This window comes from Amia ocellicauda, chromosome 1, assembly GCF_036373705.1.
Source record: "Amia ocellicauda isolate fAmiCal2 chromosome 1, fAmiCal2.hap1, whole genome shotgun sequence".
Taxonomy (NCBI): domain Eukaryota; kingdom Metazoa; phylum Chordata; class Actinopteri; order Amiiformes; family Amiidae; genus Amia; species Amia ocellicauda.
This window is the reverse complement of record NC_089850.1, coordinates 34,028,569-34,045,343: the sequence shown is the minus strand read 5'-3', so window position 1 is coordinate 34,045,343 and position 16,775 is coordinate 34,028,569. Positions and strand designations below refer to the sequence as shown.

General features: G+C 39.3%; 2 protein-coding genes across 4 annotated transcripts; one reads left to right on the top strand and one right to left on the bottom strand.

Moving 5' to 3' along the window:
• Positions 1–348: 348 nt before the first annotated feature.
• On the bottom strand, positions 349–4,844 carry grcc10 (gene rich cluster, C10 gene). 3 transcript variants are annotated; one of them, XM_066702848.1, is made up of 4 exons: positions 4,497–4,844; positions 2,967–3,053; positions 1,831–2,007; positions 349–1,555 (listed from the first exon to the last, which is right to left on the bottom strand). In XM_066702848.1, the coding sequence occupies exons 2-4, from the start codon at positions 3,016–3,018 to the stop codon at positions 1,416–1,418; spliced, it is 369 nt and encodes a 122-aa protein (XP_066558945.1). In that variant the 5' UTR covers positions 3,019–3,053; positions 4,497–4,844; the 3' UTR covers positions 349–1,415. The 3 variants fall into 3 exon arrangements, with proteins under 3 accessions (XP_066558945.1, XP_066558941.1, XP_066558934.1); XM_066702844.1 differs by having other exon boundaries at positions 2,967–3,098; positions 4,497–4,843; XM_066702837.1 differs by having other exon boundaries at positions 2,967–3,058; positions 4,497–4,843.
• Positions 4,845–9,234: 4,390 nt separating this feature from the next.
• On the top strand, positions 9,235–14,886 carry LOC136748763 (G-protein coupled receptor family C group 6 member A). The gene is made up of 3 exons (XM_066702779.1): positions 9,235–9,496; positions 10,379–10,673; positions 13,932–14,886. The coding sequence occupies exons 1-3, from the start codon at positions 9,309–9,311 to the stop codon at positions 14,769–14,771; spliced, it is 1,323 nt and encodes a 440-aa protein (XP_066558876.1). The 5' UTR covers positions 9,235–9,308; the 3' UTR covers positions 14,772–14,886.
• The last annotated feature ends 1,889 nt before the right edge of the window (positions 14,887–16,775 follow it).

Below are 16,775 nucleotides of genomic sequence, written 5' to 3'. Positions count from 1 at the left end.
GATGTCTGGCAAACAAGCAGCCGATCAAAGGAGGCAAAGACAAGCATCAAATAGTCAATCAGACATCAACTCGTAAACCCAGGGCAGCTCTGCACACTTCTATCATAAATATCCACAGCACCCCATTACTTACAGGACTCACTAACTCATAATACATTGTTTATTTAATCTGTTGCACTTTTTGCAGATTATGACGGCAGTTTATTTACATTGGCAAGCAATAAGGTTATTTTAACTTGGCCATAAAGAGTTCCAAAAGAACAGCCTGTGTACACATACTTCTTCAGTTTTCAGTAAATTGTGCACAGAGCTAGTCATGAAATATGATGTAGCCTATCAACAAAATCATAAATTTTCAATATCCTTTATTCACAAAGGAAACCACAGTCAGTATAAAACAAGGGTACCCACTCAACACAAGTTATGTTTGAGAAATAAAAAGCATATATAGCAATAACAATGATAATCCCAGAGAAGCAGGGGTGAAAAACACAATGGAAACACAATAACGCATGATTTATTTCTCTATACAATATAGAGATTCACAGACGTCTCTGTCAGTATTTTCACATCCTTTTTAGAGTCCGTGCTGTTTGAGTTACAGTCTTTTAACTTGTGGTGGATCCAATACATATTTGCAAAACTGCTGTAAAATATTTTCTGGAATAAATATTTATTTAAATTATATATTTATATGAATAATAATCAAAGCAAGAGGGGATGCACGTACAGAGATAATGTTCCTCTGCTCATCATTAGAAAAATTGGCTGTAATTAGAAAGTGTTTCTTTGATTTTGACCGCACGGGACTGTGGCATCCACAGACTGCCTTGTTTCCAGGGTGAAGATTAACCAACAGGTGAAGTGGTCAGGGAAAGGAGGTGTGTCTATAACACAGCAACTCCTCCACATCCAATCATCCAATACGGTAGTAGCTCAAAAGAGAGGTGTCCGTGAGCACCAATGGTAAGAGGGATAGTTCCTTCTTTGCACAAATGAGAAAGACCTTGAGGGTACATTTGCATAAATACAGCTCTACCCATAAAACACACAAATTTAGCAGAAATAGGCTTGTATAATAAAGAGGTCTTTAAAGTTGCATTCTGGGAGTGTTTAGTGTTTATGCCCTACTGGATTCAAATGCACTATAAGGATTAAGTTCAGCACTATGTGGTATCTATTGAGAGAGGTAATAAAGTCTACACCCATGGTTTTGTTTAATTCAATGTGATAGAATTACATTTATTCTAGGTTGTGTAAAATGCAGCCACAAGGTATGAAGATATTTATATATAATGATATCAAATATAAAATTGCACTATACTGTATTCCCAATGGGGAACACACAACAGATATCCCAGAATGCACCTCTTGCACGTATGAGTAAAAGCTGAAGACATGTACAGGAAGCATGCCTATGATGCTGTGACACCTCCTCCCATGGGCGGGGCTGACATAGGCGGGAGGAGGAGGGACTTGAGTTTGACAGACAGGGCAGCAATCTCGGGGTCCTGAGTCTCGTACATCTTCACCAGTCGGGCAAATTTCAGGACACCTAAAAACACATAACGCACACAACAACACTGTTCAACACACATTACAGTGTATAAACCAACAAAGCAGAATATAATAGTTCACAATAGAATACGCTCTCCTACATGTGGCAACTCGTCATGTTTGAACTAACACCCGTCAGGTCTTTGTGTTGTACTGTGCTCTAGTGGGCAGACACTCAAGTGTGTCCATATAAAACCTAGTCACTGCAATTTTAATCCCTCCATCATTGTCAATGTACTATATTGTGTCTACATTGAGCCCTGTATCACTCACCCTCTCCTTCATTGTTGAAGCCGTAGGCCTTGATGACTTCCTGCTGTATCTGCGTGGCCACGGGCAAAACCAGCTGCAGCATCTTGCCCATGTCATTGCAGGCGCTCTCCCGCGCCTCCTCCATGCGCGCTGCATTCTCTGGCACCGAGAAAGCCTGGATCACCTCACTCAGCACCACTGCAACACAACAGAGCACGCTGTAAAACTGAGCACCTCAGCTACACAGCACACTGCACTGTGTAACATTGAGTACCACTGCAACACAGCACTGCGGTGTATAACACTGAGCACCACAGCCAACACTGCATTGTATAACATTGTACAATACAGTGCAATACTATAAGCAGTGCTCTAGTAAGCTTCTGAATAGCCAAGCTGAACATACTCTTAATTTAATATAGTTATCTGGCAATTCATTTAAATACTCTTCATTAAACGATTATTTATAAATTATTTTTCAGAGTTTGTTGAGCATTGATTCAGCCCAGATAAAATGAATTTTCCAGCTGATTGAAATTAAATTAGACAAGATAAGGGGTGTGGAAACATAAATGCAGTACTACACTAAACTAAAATCTGCCGAATCTGTAGCTTGAGTTTTTCAAAGAACGCATGCCTTTATATATATTATTATATACAATCGCTACTGAAATTGTGAATTGCTACAGATTCCACATAAAATAACTGGAATTGGTGAAAATTGGTAAAAAGGGAAATAGTTTATGGTGGAGTAATAATTTTCAATCATAATGCAATAGTCAGGAGGTTAAATCCTAATACGGTCCATCATTCCATCTAGCAACAGCAAGTTATCTATCAGACATGACACACAGCTGCAACACTGTGAGCAACAATGTCCACTAGAACCCTCTGTACAATAACAACTCAGAGAAAGAGGGGAAAGACGATATTAAAATGTAACTTCAGTATTATTAGCATGGGAGAGAACAATACACAAAGCACACCTCATGCTTAATAATATTTGAAATAGTAGTTTTGCGTTCTTCACACTGTAATATACCATAATGTATTTTATTATTAATAATAACAATGGATGAATGAGATATTATAATTGTAACAGTTGCTACTTGCTACCGAGTTGAATGTGAATTAGGATTGCAGCACATCTCTCTCACCTCTGGCCTGCTCCACAGTCAGGACGGGCTGCTGCGGCTGAGCAGACGCCATCCTCTCTTCACCAATTGCTGCCACAGTACCGGACACTGCGCTGAGAGAGAGAGTGAGATAATAAAGCACTGGACACTGCGCTGAGAGAGAGAGAGAGAGAGAGAGACAGAGAGGGTCAAATCAGACACAGGCTGACTGGACACTGCGCTGAGAGAGAGAGAGTCAAATCAGACACAGGCTGACTGGACACTGCGCTGAGAGAGAGAGGGTCAAATCAGACACAGGCTGACTGGACACTGTGCTGAGAGAGAGAGGGTCAAATCAGACACAGGCTGACTGGACACTGCGCTGAGAGAGAGAGGGTCAAATCAGACACAGGCTGACTGGACACTGCGCTGAGAGAGAGAGGGTCAAATCAGACACAGGCTGACTGGACACTGCGCTGAGAGAGAGAGGGTCAAATCAGACACAGGCTGACTGGACACTGCGCTGAGAGAGAGAGGGTCAAATCAGACACAGGCTGACTGGACACTGCGCTGAGAGAGAGAGAGAGCACCACAAAGCACTACTGAGCAACCAGCTCTCCCCGGAGCAGGACCCCCTGGGCCCTCTTGGTCTGAGGCTCGTGACCCCGAGCTGCACGGACATCAGACAGCCCCAGGGCCAGATCTCCACAACAACCTAAACAATCGACCTTAACCTAAAGGAGGAATACAATGAAACTTGAATGTTTTTGGGCCTTAAATAGGATTATTAAATTAGCAGATTACCTAAAAATCAAAAACTCAAAAGAAAGGCAAACATCAACAAGGTACTGAACCTGTCGATTGAAACGGGCCGGCACAGACGGTCCTGGGTGGCCAGAGAGGAGCGGTTGTGTGGCCACTGTGAGCAGGGAGAGATCGAAACAGAGACACACTTCCTGCTGTCCTGCACAAAATACACAGACATACGAAAAGAATACACCCCCACATTTCTGAACCATATCAGAGAATTCACACTCCTCTCAGATACAGAAAAGGTCCCCATCCTTCTGGGAGAGGAGAACACCACCAGTATAGCAGCCAACTTTACTGGGAATAAGAGACATTTTATCAATGTCTTTTTTTCTCATAAATATTATTACAATTATTTACTATGATATATATATATTACTTTATGTATTGAAATATACCTAATCATACCATTTTCAGTGATTTTCTTTTTATTTATTCATTTAATTATTTGACTGATGTTTAAGCTAGGTATGTATTTTCATTCTATTTTTTTGTTTTACTTTATTTTCTATAAATCTATATTTCCCTGTTTATATGCATCAATTATAGCACAAGCTTTGGTAACACTTGTATACAAATGTCATGACAATAAAGCTTGCATTGAATTGAATTGGGAGAGAGAAATCACACACAGGCTGACTGGACACTGTTCATTATTCATTTAATTATCAGACCGACACTCCCCCCAGAGGGAGTGAGAGGGAGAGAGTATAGCAGCAAATAATAATAATAATAATAATAATAATAATAATTCAGACTCACCTTTATTAGTTTGGGAATGCGGTGGCGATCACACTGATTTCAAATCAATACCAGCAAATACTGGAACCTGTACGTCAATTCATCAATACACTTCTCAGATACGAAATAGCGATCCTAGCACTCAGTCTCTGAACAGCGTCGGTGGTGGGAAGCTCAGTGGGATTTAAATCGCAGTTTATTAATTAATTCAAGTTGTAACACGGGAACGTGTTCTTAATAGCACTATGTGACCAACTATCTTAATTTATGTTCAAGCTAATTGTTGCACACGCCAGAGGTGATAAAAGCCTGGACTGCATTACCTAGTGCTCCCAATTGCAAATATATGTAGCTATCTATGGCTAACTGACGCACACATGACAAAGAGGAGACCTCCTGTCTATAAACTGCATTTCTGCATGAGTGCTGCCTCCTAGCGACAGATCTAAAACTGAAAGAGGTTGATCCGAAATAGTATCTATACTATATTTTGACTCTTTCTCACTGTGCCTACTCATACAGACTGCATAACCTGAAGAGCCAAGAGTTCAACATGCCACCAGATTACTAGCTACAGGCTATATACACCACCATCAGTGGGCAGACAAAAGGTATGAAAAGTCATGAACATGTAAAGCAGTTTATTGCACTGAACACTGCAGAACGCAATTCGTCACTGTGCCTGGACTGAGATGTGTGGATCATTTCCAGGCCGGAAGTTGTCACTCTCCTTCCAGGGGGATATGTGAGTTCATCCTCTGGGAGCCAGTCTCTTTTAGGGGTCCCAAGACACAACAAATGGAGAGGAAAACAAAGGTGTGTAGCAGTTGGATAGAGGGAAGACTGTAAATTCTACCTACACACTCCTTCTGATGACTTTTAAATGTTTGGTGCCAAAGGTGCCAAAGTTTCTTCGGAGCTCCATCAACTTGTTTCAGATTTCTCTTTTTAATATGTTCTATATACCATTCAGTCCATAAATATTTGGACAGTGACACAATTGTCATCATTTTGGCTCTGTACGCTACCACAATGGATTTGAAAGGAAACAGTTGGAATTTCACTGATTTTTATATGTGGTCCCCCCAGTTTTAGGGGCTCAGAAGTATTTGGACAAACTAACATAATCATGAATTAAATTGTGAGTTTAAAAACTTGGTTGCAAATTTTTTGCAGTCAATGTCTGCCTGAAGTCTGGAGCCCATAGACATCACCAGATGCTGGGTTTCTTCCCTGGTGATGCTCTGCCAGGCCTGTAATGCAGCTGTCTTTAGTTACTGTTTGTTCTTGGGGCATTTTGCCTTCAGTTTTGTCTTCAGCAAGTGAAATGCTGCTCAATTGGATTCAGGTCAGGTGATTGACTTGTCCATTGCAGAACATTCCACTTCTTCGCCTTAAAAAAGTCTTGGGTTGCTTTCGCAGTGTGCTTCAGGTCATTGTCCATCTGCTCTGGGAAGCACTGTGCAATGAGTTTCGAAGCATTTGTCTGAATCTGAACAGATAATAAAGCCCTAAACACTTCAGAATTCATCCTGCTGCTTTTGTCAGCAGTCACACCATCAATAAATACAAGGGAACCAGTTCCTTTAGCAGCCATACATGCCCATGCCATAACATGCTTCACAGATGAGGGGGTTATACTTCGGATCATGAGCAGTTCCTTCCCTTCTCCATACTCTTCTCTTCCCATCATTCTGGTACAAGTTGATATTTGTCTCATCTGTCCATAGGATGTTGTTCCAGAACTGTACAGGGATCTTCAGATGTTTTTTGGCAAACTCTAATCTGGTCTTCCTGTTTGATGTTTACATCTTGTGGTAAACCCTCTGTATTTAATATGGCAAAGTCTTCTCTTGATTGTTGACTTTGACACAAATACGTCTACCTCCTGGAGGGTGTTCTTGATTATGGCCAACTGTTGTGAAGGGGGTTTTCTTCACCAGGGAAAGAATTCTTCTGTCATCCACCACAGTTGTTTTCTGTGGTCTTCTGGGCCTTTTGGTGTTCCTGAGCTCACCAGTGTGTTCTTTCTTTTAAAGAATGTACCAAATAGTTGATTTGGCCACACCTAATGTTTTTGCTATCACTCTGATTGGTTTGTTTTGATTTCTAAGGCAAAACTGAAGGCAAAACCCCCCAAGAACAAGCAGGAACTAAAGACAGCTGCAGACACCAGGGAAGAAACCCAGCATCTGGTGATGTCTATGGGTTCCAGATTCAGGCAGTCATTGACTGCAAAGGATTTGCAACCAGTATTGAAACTCACAATTTAATTCATGATTATGTTAGTTTGTCCAAATACTTTTGAGCCCATAAAATGTGGTGTAATTCCTACACCGTTCAACCAATTTGGATGTAACTACCCTCAAATTAAAGATGAAAGTCTACACTTAAAGCACATCTTGTTTCCTTTCAAATCCATTGTTGTGGCGTACAGAGCCAAAATGATGACAATTGTGTCACTGTCCAAATATTTATGGACCTAACTGTATGTGTGTGTGTGTAATGTGATTGAGTTACTGTTGACCCATAGCTGACACTATAAAACAGACAGCACATTATTCATCAAGGGATCTCCCAGAGACTCCCCACCTCCATATTGAAGAGCCTGTATAATGTTTATATTAATAATAGTATGCAGACCCAGCAAATTAGATTTATCGAGCTAGCAACAGCCACTAAGGCAGTTGTTCAGGGCATACCCTCTAGACATTCCTCTCTCCACTTTGACTTCTGTTTATTATGATAAGAGGATCACCCAAACAGATAAATAGCCCACAGTTGGCAGTTTGCTTAGTATCTGTTCGTAGATTTGTTGTTTCTCCAGACAAGCAGGAGCTGTCTTTGATAATGATTGATTGACAGTTGATAATGATGACCGTGGGATCGGACCTCTTGCAGTACATCAAAGGAAGCCATCTGGTTTCTGCATCCCAAACCCCCCCCCCCCCCAAGGAAGACAACCATAAACATAACAAAGGCCAGAAACCTGACCTCAAAGCAACACTTCTAGGAAGCATGTAACTGACCCTGCCCACAGAACCACATGTCATGCGTTGTATAAAAGCTGTTAAATTGTTGTTCAGAGAGACTCGGCTCAGGTGGAGAACTTCCATGTCAGGGCCTTCCAGGCCGGCCATGTTAAATAAATATGTTATCCTCTGTGCTTCCAGACTTCAATTCTTTACTTGGTTCTTCACTATCATCAGACAACTCCCAAAACAATGCCTGTTAAGTTCAGGTGGCACTCAGGCCACAAAATTATGTACTAATTTGCTAAATAGCCCCACCCCAAAAAAGTAATGAACAAACCTTAGCCCAAACAACCCAGATGTTTTGTAACGGCCTTATTGTTGCTTACCAAAACCTGGGTCACCAATCAATCTAGCAGTGAGAGTTCATTGCAGCTTGATTCCAGGTTTTCCAGGCCCTTCTCTCTGGAGCCTCCTGAACACTCACAGGCCCAGTGATAGACTTTGTGAGCTGCTCACAATATATGTAAAGTTATTTGACCCTGTCATTATTTTCCACTTTACAACAACAGAGATTAATCCATTCTGGAGATTGTTTAAGCAAGTAAACAATCCCACATTCAAAACCAGAATAAAAATAAAAAACAGCAATCTGCAGAGATGGTAATGAAATAATAACATTCAGTTGACTTGATAATAATCACTGCTGTATGTAGGGAAGACAAATCTTGTCGTTTTGTAGTTATGACACAACACATTGTGATAAACTGAAAGAGCATTCATGCTGGATTGAGCTATCAGTAATTTTTGGGAATTTAATTTGTTTTTAAAAGAGTGTTATGTATTTTACTTATACACTATAACAACCCATAAAGACACATAACACCTTGCATTTGGAAATAGCATGGACAAGGCTTTACACTAACACTGTGTTCAGTCATTTAGTAGTTATTTTACTGAAATTACATTTAAAAATACAATACTTTGCCGCAGCTGTATCTTAAAACATTGCTGGCACAAATAACACAAATATTATGAAATCACTTGATTTCCTTCTTGCAAGGTCTCATTTAATGTCATCAGACAGGTTTGCTAAATAGCTTTTGTAGTATGTTAAAACATAGAGGAACTCCAATTGTTATGTGTAGAATTCCTTGCAGAAATGCAGGTAGAAACATTTAAAAGCTCCAGACATTTGTATAAATTGCCTGTTGTGAAAAAACAAACTCAGACAGTAAAATTGTTTGCCAAGACTTTTAAAAAGCAGAAATCTTTAAATATCATTGCTCTTTCTTCAGGTTGTCAAATTGACAGCAATCTGATTTTCTAAACGTCAGTCCTGTTTTTCAAAGCAATTCCTGTAATGAGGCTCAATCCAAAATCTTAAAAACCCTTATTGTAACTGTCACTCCCATGCTTACAATATGGTCTCCCTTCTGGGAAATCAAACCTGTCCTCAAAATTGTTGATTGTCACATGTCATGTGAGATTCCAGTTCAGAGCAGAAAGCATGATTGTGCTACAGGAAAGAGAGAGAAATAAAGGAAATAAAAAAATCCTCTCTGTTTTCACAATAATAAACTGAATAATAAAAATGTAGCTTGGTGCCTTAAAATGAATAGAGACTCTTGTAAGAGCAGAATAATGTTTTTATTATTTACCTGCACAAAACACGTTTATGTTATAATAGGTACACCATTTGACACAGAACCTGTCTAAGGCGTTTCTTGGGTGATTCTCAAGACCATCAGGCTCCCAGAGACATGCAAATGAATCAGGAAACAGCATGCATTTTAAAAGGGGACGTCCAGAAAAGGCTTCAGTAGTGTGCAGTGTACCGGAGCATGGTGAGGAAGGAGAGATGGCATGCTATGTTTGGATTTCATGCTTAATCTTTTTCTTAAGGTCCTGCCAAGCTAGCACCGATGCTCCAGGGCTTATCGGAGTAACAGCTCCTGGGGATATTATCATCAGTGGACTGTTCCCAGTTCATGAGCAAACTGTTCTGTCAATGAATGTGACAAAACCAGAACCTGCTATATGTAACTCGTAAGTATAGATAAGTTAATGATTCATTTATATCTGTAAACAAATGTGATTCAATTTCTATGAGTGTCAGTACTAACATGATTTTAGTAATTGCTAGAATTGCTTTAATCAATAATTACTATTTTTACCTTGTCACAGTTTATTATGATGCTTTTTAATATAATATTATATTATATTATGTATTTGTTGTTTGCTTTGCTAAATTCAGATTTTCAGGTTTAATATTCAAATCTCAGCTACAGTTAGGCCCATAAATATTTGGACAGTGACACAATTGTCATCATTTTGGCTCTGTACGCCACAACAATGGATTTGAAAGGAAACAATCAAGATGTGCTTTAAGTGTAGACTTTCATCTTTAATTTGAGGGTAGTTACATCCAAATTGGTTGAACGGTGTAGGAATTACACCACATTTTAGGGGCTCAAAAGTATTTGGACAAACTAACATAATCATGAATTAAATTGTGAGTTTCAATACTTCGTTGCAAATCCTTTGCAGTCAATGACTGCCTGAATCTGGAACCCATAGACATCACCAGATGCTGGGTTTCTTCCCTGGTGTCTGCAGCTGTCTTTAGTTCCTGCTTGTTCTTGGGGGGTTTGGAAACGATTTGCAACCAAATTTTTAAACTCACTATTTAATTCATGATTATGTTAGTTTGTCCAAATACTTCTGAGCCCCTAAAACTGGGGGGACCACATATAAAAATCTGTGTAATTCCAACACTGTTCACCCAATTTGGATGTAACTACCCTCAAATTAAAGATGAAAGTCTACACTCAAATCCATTGTGGTGGCCTACAAAGCCAAATGATGACAATTGTGTCACTGTTCAAATATGTATGGACCTAACTGTATGTTTTCCTCTTGTGCTCTTAGATTGAACATTGGAGGGTTCACCCAGATGCTGGCTATGAAACATGCTATTGAAGTTATTAATAACTCGTCTCTGCTCAATGGACTTATGTTGGGGTATGAAATCTATGACTCGTGCTCCGATGTCTCCACTGCAATCAGGGCCACCATGGCCTTCCTGAACTATCCTGGAAGCTGCGCACAGGAGCACTACAACACAAGTGAGCCCCCCGTCAGAGTGCAGGCTGTGGTGGGAGAAGCCTACTCTGAAATTTCAATAGCTGTTGCACATCTATTAAATTTGGAGCTGATTCCACAAGTGAGTTTAAATTGGATGAATCACTGTATCCTTAATGTGTGTGTATATATGTATATGTGTGTGCGTGTGTGTGTGTGTGTGTGTGTCACAACTGACACTTTATTTCTTATTATTGTTTAAAGATGATTGGAAGAACTTTTCATATCCCTACAGAGATAATACATATATCTGATATGTTGAAAGTATACAGTGAGGTTAATTTTTATAATATATTTGCAACATATTATATATATATATATATATATATATATATATATACTCACCTAAAGGATTATTAGGAACACCATACTAATACTGTGTTTGACCCCCTTTCGCCTTCAGAACTGCCTTAATTCTACGTGGCATTGATTCAACAAGGTGCTGAAAGCATTCTTTAGAAATGTTGGCCCATATTGATAGGATAGCATCTTGCAGTTGATGGAGATTTGTGGGATGCACATCCAGGGCACGAAGCTCCCGTTCCACCACATCCCAAAGATGCTCTATTGGGTTGAGATCTGGTGACTGTGGGGGCCAGTTTAGTACAGTGAACTCATTGTCATGTTCAAGAAACCAATTTGAAATGATTCGACCTTTGTGACATGGTGCATTATCCTGCTGGAAGTAGCCATCAGAGGATGGGTACGTGGTGGTCATAAAGGGATGGACATGGTCAGAAACAATGCTCAGGTAGGCCGTGGCATTTAAACGATGCCCAATTGGCACTAAGGGGCCTAAAGTGTGCCAAGAAAACATCCCCCACACCATTACACCACCACCACCACCAGCCTGCACAGTGGTAACAAGGCATGATGGATCCATGTTCTCATTCTGTTTACGCCAAATTCTGACTCTACCATCTGAATGTATCAACAGAAATCGAGACTCATCAGACCAGGCAACATTTTTCCAGTCTTCAACTGTCCAATTTTGGTGAGCTTGTGCAAATTGTAGCCTCTTTTTCCTATTTGTAGTGGAGATGAGTGGTACCCGGTGGGGTCTTCTGCTGTTGTAGCCCATCCGCCTCAAGGTTGTACGTGTTGTGGCTTCACAAATGCTTTGCTGCATACCTCGGTTGTAACGAGTCAAAGTTGCTCTTCTATCAGCTTGAATCAGTCGGCCCATTCTCCTCTGACCTCTAGCATCAACAAGGCATTTTCGCCCACAGGACTGCCGCATACTGGATGTTTTTCCCTTTTCACACCATTCTTTGTAAACCCTAGAAATGGTTGTGCGTGAAAATCCCAGTAACTGAGCAGATTGTGAAATACTCAGACCGGCCCGTCTGGCACCAACAACCATGCCACGCTCAAAATTGCTTAAATCACCTTTCTTTCCCATTCAGACATTCAGTTTGGAGTTCAGGAGATTGTCTTGACCAGGACCACACCCCTAAATGCATTGAAGCAACTGCCATGTGATTGGTTGGTTAGATAATTGCATTAATGAGAAATTGAACAGGTGTTCCTAATAATCCTTTAGGTGAGTGTATATATATATATATATATATGGATTATATACTAATATTAAACAAGACTAATATATATTTTTAAATATGAATTGAAGGGCAAAACCTTTGGCAATAAGGTGGGTTCTGGCTATAATAAACAGCACCACAGGACAGGAGCCACGGTCAGATGTCTGAATTGCAGAGAGGCAGACTTAAATCTTTCTGTGTATTTATTATTCAAACAGTCCAAAGAGCAACACCATTAAGGCAGCCAGTTTAAATAGTGATTATATGCTATTACACTGCATTGATCAATCAAATAGAGTTCATGACGTTAGTTTTGGACATAATGAGCTTTCGAACAATGCAGTGCATAAACAGGTTAAAAGCAAACTATGTAAAAATAATATGTAATTGTTTCAGCTACATTCTTATTAAATAACATTTCTAGATCCAAAATCATTAAATTTACATTCAGCAATGCTGCAGGGATATGGCAACAGGAAAGAAGAACCATGGTATACATGCAGATATAAACATACTGCAAACACAGCAGGAACACAACTAATGTCGCACTGGCAAAAGGAAAAATTGTGACTTATGATAAATATAAGGATCACACTTTTCAATTATATATATACACACACACACACATGCACATATATATATACAGAAGGGTGACAAATTAAAGGAAAAAACAACATAAAGGGTCTCAGTAAGGTCTTGGGCACCACGAGTCGCCAGAACAGCTTCAGTGCTCTTGGCACAGATTCTACGAGTCTCTGGACTCTACTGGAGGGATGAACACCATTCTTCCAAAAGATATTCCCTCATTTGGTGTTTTGATGATGGTGGTGGAGAGCGCTGTCTAACATGTCTGTCCAAAATCTCCCATAGGCATTCAATTGCATTAAGATCTGGTGACTGCATAGGCCATAGCATATGATTCACATCATTTTCATACTTGTCAAACCATTCAATGAGCCCTCTAGCCCTGTGGATGGGGGCATTGTCATCCTGGAGGAGATCACTCCCATCAGGATAGAAATGATTCACCATAGGATAAAGGTGATCACTCAGAATAAGTTTGTAATAATTTGCAGTTACCCTTCCCTCTAAGGGGACAAGTGGACCCAAACCATGCCAGTAAAATGCCCCCCAGAGCATAACGGACCCCCTCACTGTAGGGGTCAAACAGTCAGGCCTGTACCGTTCTCTTGGTGTCCCACACATGCACTTGTCACATATTCAGTAGTCAAGAATATGGTGAAGGATGACTTATCTGACCATATCCCTTTTGTCCACATCTCTGTAGACCAGTGCCTATGGTGCCCCAATAATGACCCCTCTTTCAAAGTCAATTAGATCCTTTCCTCTTGCCAACTTGATCCAAAATTGAGGTTAGCTAGGCCTGCTCAGCATTTCTATACATGCCACAGAGCATGATAGGATGTTAATTGCTTAACTGTATGCAGTACACCTGTTTGGAGGCATCTGCATTCATTATGTTCCTCCACTCATTTATTCAGGATTTTCCTTTAATTTGTCACCTATGTGTGATATATATATATATATATATATATATATATATATATATATATATGGCTATAATGAATCAATCAAATAATCTGTAAATCCGATTAAGAAAACAGGTGGGATGAAGGGAAATTCACACACTTGAAGAATGGGCTTGTTCTGTGAGACTGTAAATTCCAAATAATTTGACCTTTTGGTATTCCAATGGTCAAATTGTCAATGCTGGAAATCTTTTTGAGAAAAGACAATTTAATATTGAAATTAATTTACCACATTTTCATTGTCTTTTATAGATTAGTTATGGATCGACAGCTGAAATCCTCAGTGATAAAATGCGTTTCCCTGCATTTTTGAGAACTGTACCAAATGACTATCACCAGACTAAAGCAATGGTGAATCTGATCCAGAACAATGGCTGGAACTGGATTGGATTCATTACAACTGATGGAGACTATGGCCGCTCTGCGATAGAGAGCTTTGTTTCCCAAGCCTCTGAACTCGGGATTTGTGTGGCATTCAAAGTATTCCTCCCTAACTTTCTGTCTGACAAGAACACAGATACTAAGATAAATCAAGCTATAAACACCATCCGCAAAAACCAAAGAGTAAATGTCATAGTTTCCTTTGCCAAGCCAGCGCATATGATGAAAATATTTGACTCTTTCTGTGAAGAAACTCTAGGCAAAATCTGGATTGCTAGTGACAGCTGGTCCATGTCGAAAGAAGTTATACACAAATCAAAGCTAACCAATATTGGAAAAATAATTGGATTTACATTTAAAACAGGAAATATCACACAATTTCAGAATTATCTCAACAGTCTTAAAATCAGTGAGGACACATTTAAGGAAAACATATTTTTAGACCATGACCAAGCAGATGTCGTGTTTTTGAATGACACTACAAACATAAACAACACACAGGAATCAGGAGTCAATGTCTTGATAAACAACTTACATCGTGATGCAGTATACAGTGTACAGATAGCAATTTCTGCTATTGCAAATGCCGTTGTATACCTCTGCAAAGAAATTAATTGCAAAGAACCTGCCAATATTCATCCCTATGAGGTAAATAGATTTTTCTTTCAATTATCTTTGGTTTATTTTAAAGAACAAAAATCTTATAAATAATTGAATCAATAAACAAATAAATATTAGCTTACATATTAGCTTACTTGGTAATTTTGCACCTGACCATATGACTGTTGTAAATATGTTGTTTTGTCTATGTAACCCAAGAGACAGGTTGTATTCTAACCTATATAATATCTATTTGTATGTAAATATTTTAGTTACTTAGTGCTTTGAAGAAAACTGAGTTTGAAAACGATGGAAAATCACTCAGATTTGATTCAAATGGGGACATTAACCTGGGCTACAATGTGGTGGTATGGAAGTCCTTCAATGGAGACATAGATGTTGATAATACAGTGAGTGAGTATGATATCAACAATGAGACATTCATCTTCAGCAGCAACGCTGATAAGAAGGAACTTGACCTCAGGGTAAGTTTATCCAGCTGCTCCCCAGCCACCTTAACCAGCTTCATCTGCTCTGGTTTCACCTCTTACAAATACATTGATTGTAGTTACATGACATTTTACCAACTTTTTTGATGACAAGATTATTATTACAAATAAACTGCCAGTTTATACATTAAAAATGTTTAAAGGTTTGTTTTTCAAAATAATAAACATCGAAACAAGTGTCTTCTCATAAACCCCAAACCATAATGCAATTCTTGGTCTAATTTAAACATAACCAGATTTTCAAAGAGAATAAAGAGCAATCTGATATATCAGATGTTCTTTGTTTTCTAGAGTGTCATTTCAAAATGTTCAGACAGCTGCAAACCTGGCCAGTACAAGGAAACATCTGAAGGACAGCACACCTGCTGCTACCAATGTAAAGACTGTGCAGAAGCTCAATATTCAAATGAAATGGGTAAGTATTCCTGTCAGTCTGTCTGTCTGCCTGTCTGTCCTCATGTTAAATAAATATATTTTGAGTATTAAATATTGACAATACTATAATATGATGGGTGTTTGTGGTATTAGGGTTCAGTACAGCTCTGAATACAAGGGCACAAGTGCTAAACAAATAGCAAATAACTTCCCTTCATACATACCCAACATAACTCATCAACATTAACCCACAACCAATATTACTTGTAAACTGTTGTAAAAATTACTGTTTTAAAAAAGGGATGTGTTCGCCCTTTTCTGCGGTTACGACCTACTGTAACCCAGCAGTTCTCTACGCTGTCCTGCTCTAAGGTCTCAGCTCTCCTAGGTTTTGGCGTGCACACCATCTCTCTCATGGGCTGATTGACCAATTCTTCTATATCCCTAATACAGCGCAGATCGACAAGCTGAGCCTCAAGATCACAGACTTTGATCTCTAGGATTTCAAAATGCCAACAACATTCACAAATGAAATCTTATTGGATGAGTTCATCCAAGAAGGCAATCATTCTGCAAACCTGACACTGTAGTGGCCACATGCTTCTAAATGTTAGTTTTTTCAGTCTCTTGGTTCCTGTTCCCTAGTCAACTGCTTTACTTTCTGTGACCGAGAAACTGCACAGCTCTTTCTCAACAGCTGCTTTAAGTAGCTTTTGTCTACCTGCCTCTAATTCACACGTAACTGGCTCCACCTGGCTCCACCTGGCACAGAATTCATGCTAGTCCTAGACAAAACCTCCCTTATACAACCTATTTACTTTCACCAACTGAATTGACTTCAATTAAGGCAAACTACAGACAAGATTAACTTCAATTAAGGCAAAGTTAAAACAAAATGAGGAATGCTAAGAATGGTCTGAAACTAGGAAAACAGCAAGATGGCTGCCTCTCAGCTGTATTCTCCTGTGTCTGTTTGTGGCAACTTGGTTTGTGGTAAATACTTGTGTTTTTACATTACTTGTAAAATGTTGGAAAAAATGATTAAACAGAATATAGAGGAGCTTTTTAATGAAAACCATATTCTTTGAGATAGTCAACATGGGTTTAGATGAGGCAGATCATATCTTACTAATGTATTAGAATTAATACTAACTTCATGCTTCTAACTGTAGTGAGGTTGTTAGTGGAGTTCCACAGGGATCAGTATTAGGGCCTTTGGTTTTTCTAATCT

Excerpts from the sequence above, each read along its gene's own strand:
- grcc10 (XM_066702848.1), bottom strand. The coding sequence starts at position 3,018 with ATGGCGTCTGCTCAGCCGCAGCAGCCCGTCCTGACTGTGGAGCAGGCC. Across the intron at positions 2,008-2,966 it reads GACTGTGGAGCAGGCCAGAG|TGGTGCTGAGTGAGGTGATC; the intron begins GTGAGAGAGATG and ends GTTGTGTTGCAG. Across the intron at positions 1,556-1,830 it reads CTTCAACAATGAAGGAGAGG|GTGTCCTGAAATTTGCCCGA; the intron begins GTGAGTGATACA and ends ATGTGTTTTTAG.
- LOC136748763 (XM_066702779.1), top strand. The coding sequence starts at position 9,309 with ATGGCATGCTATGTTTGGATTTCATGCTTAATCTTTTTCTTAAGGTCC. Across the intron at positions 9,497-10,378 it reads GAACCTGCTATATGTAACTC|ATTGAACATTGGAGGGTTCA; the intron begins GTAAGTATAGAT and ends TTGTGCTCTTAG. Across the intron at positions 10,674-13,931 it reads ATTTGGAGCTGATTCCACAA|ATTAGTTATGGATCGACAGC; the intron begins GTGAGTTTAAAT and ends TGTCTTTTATAG.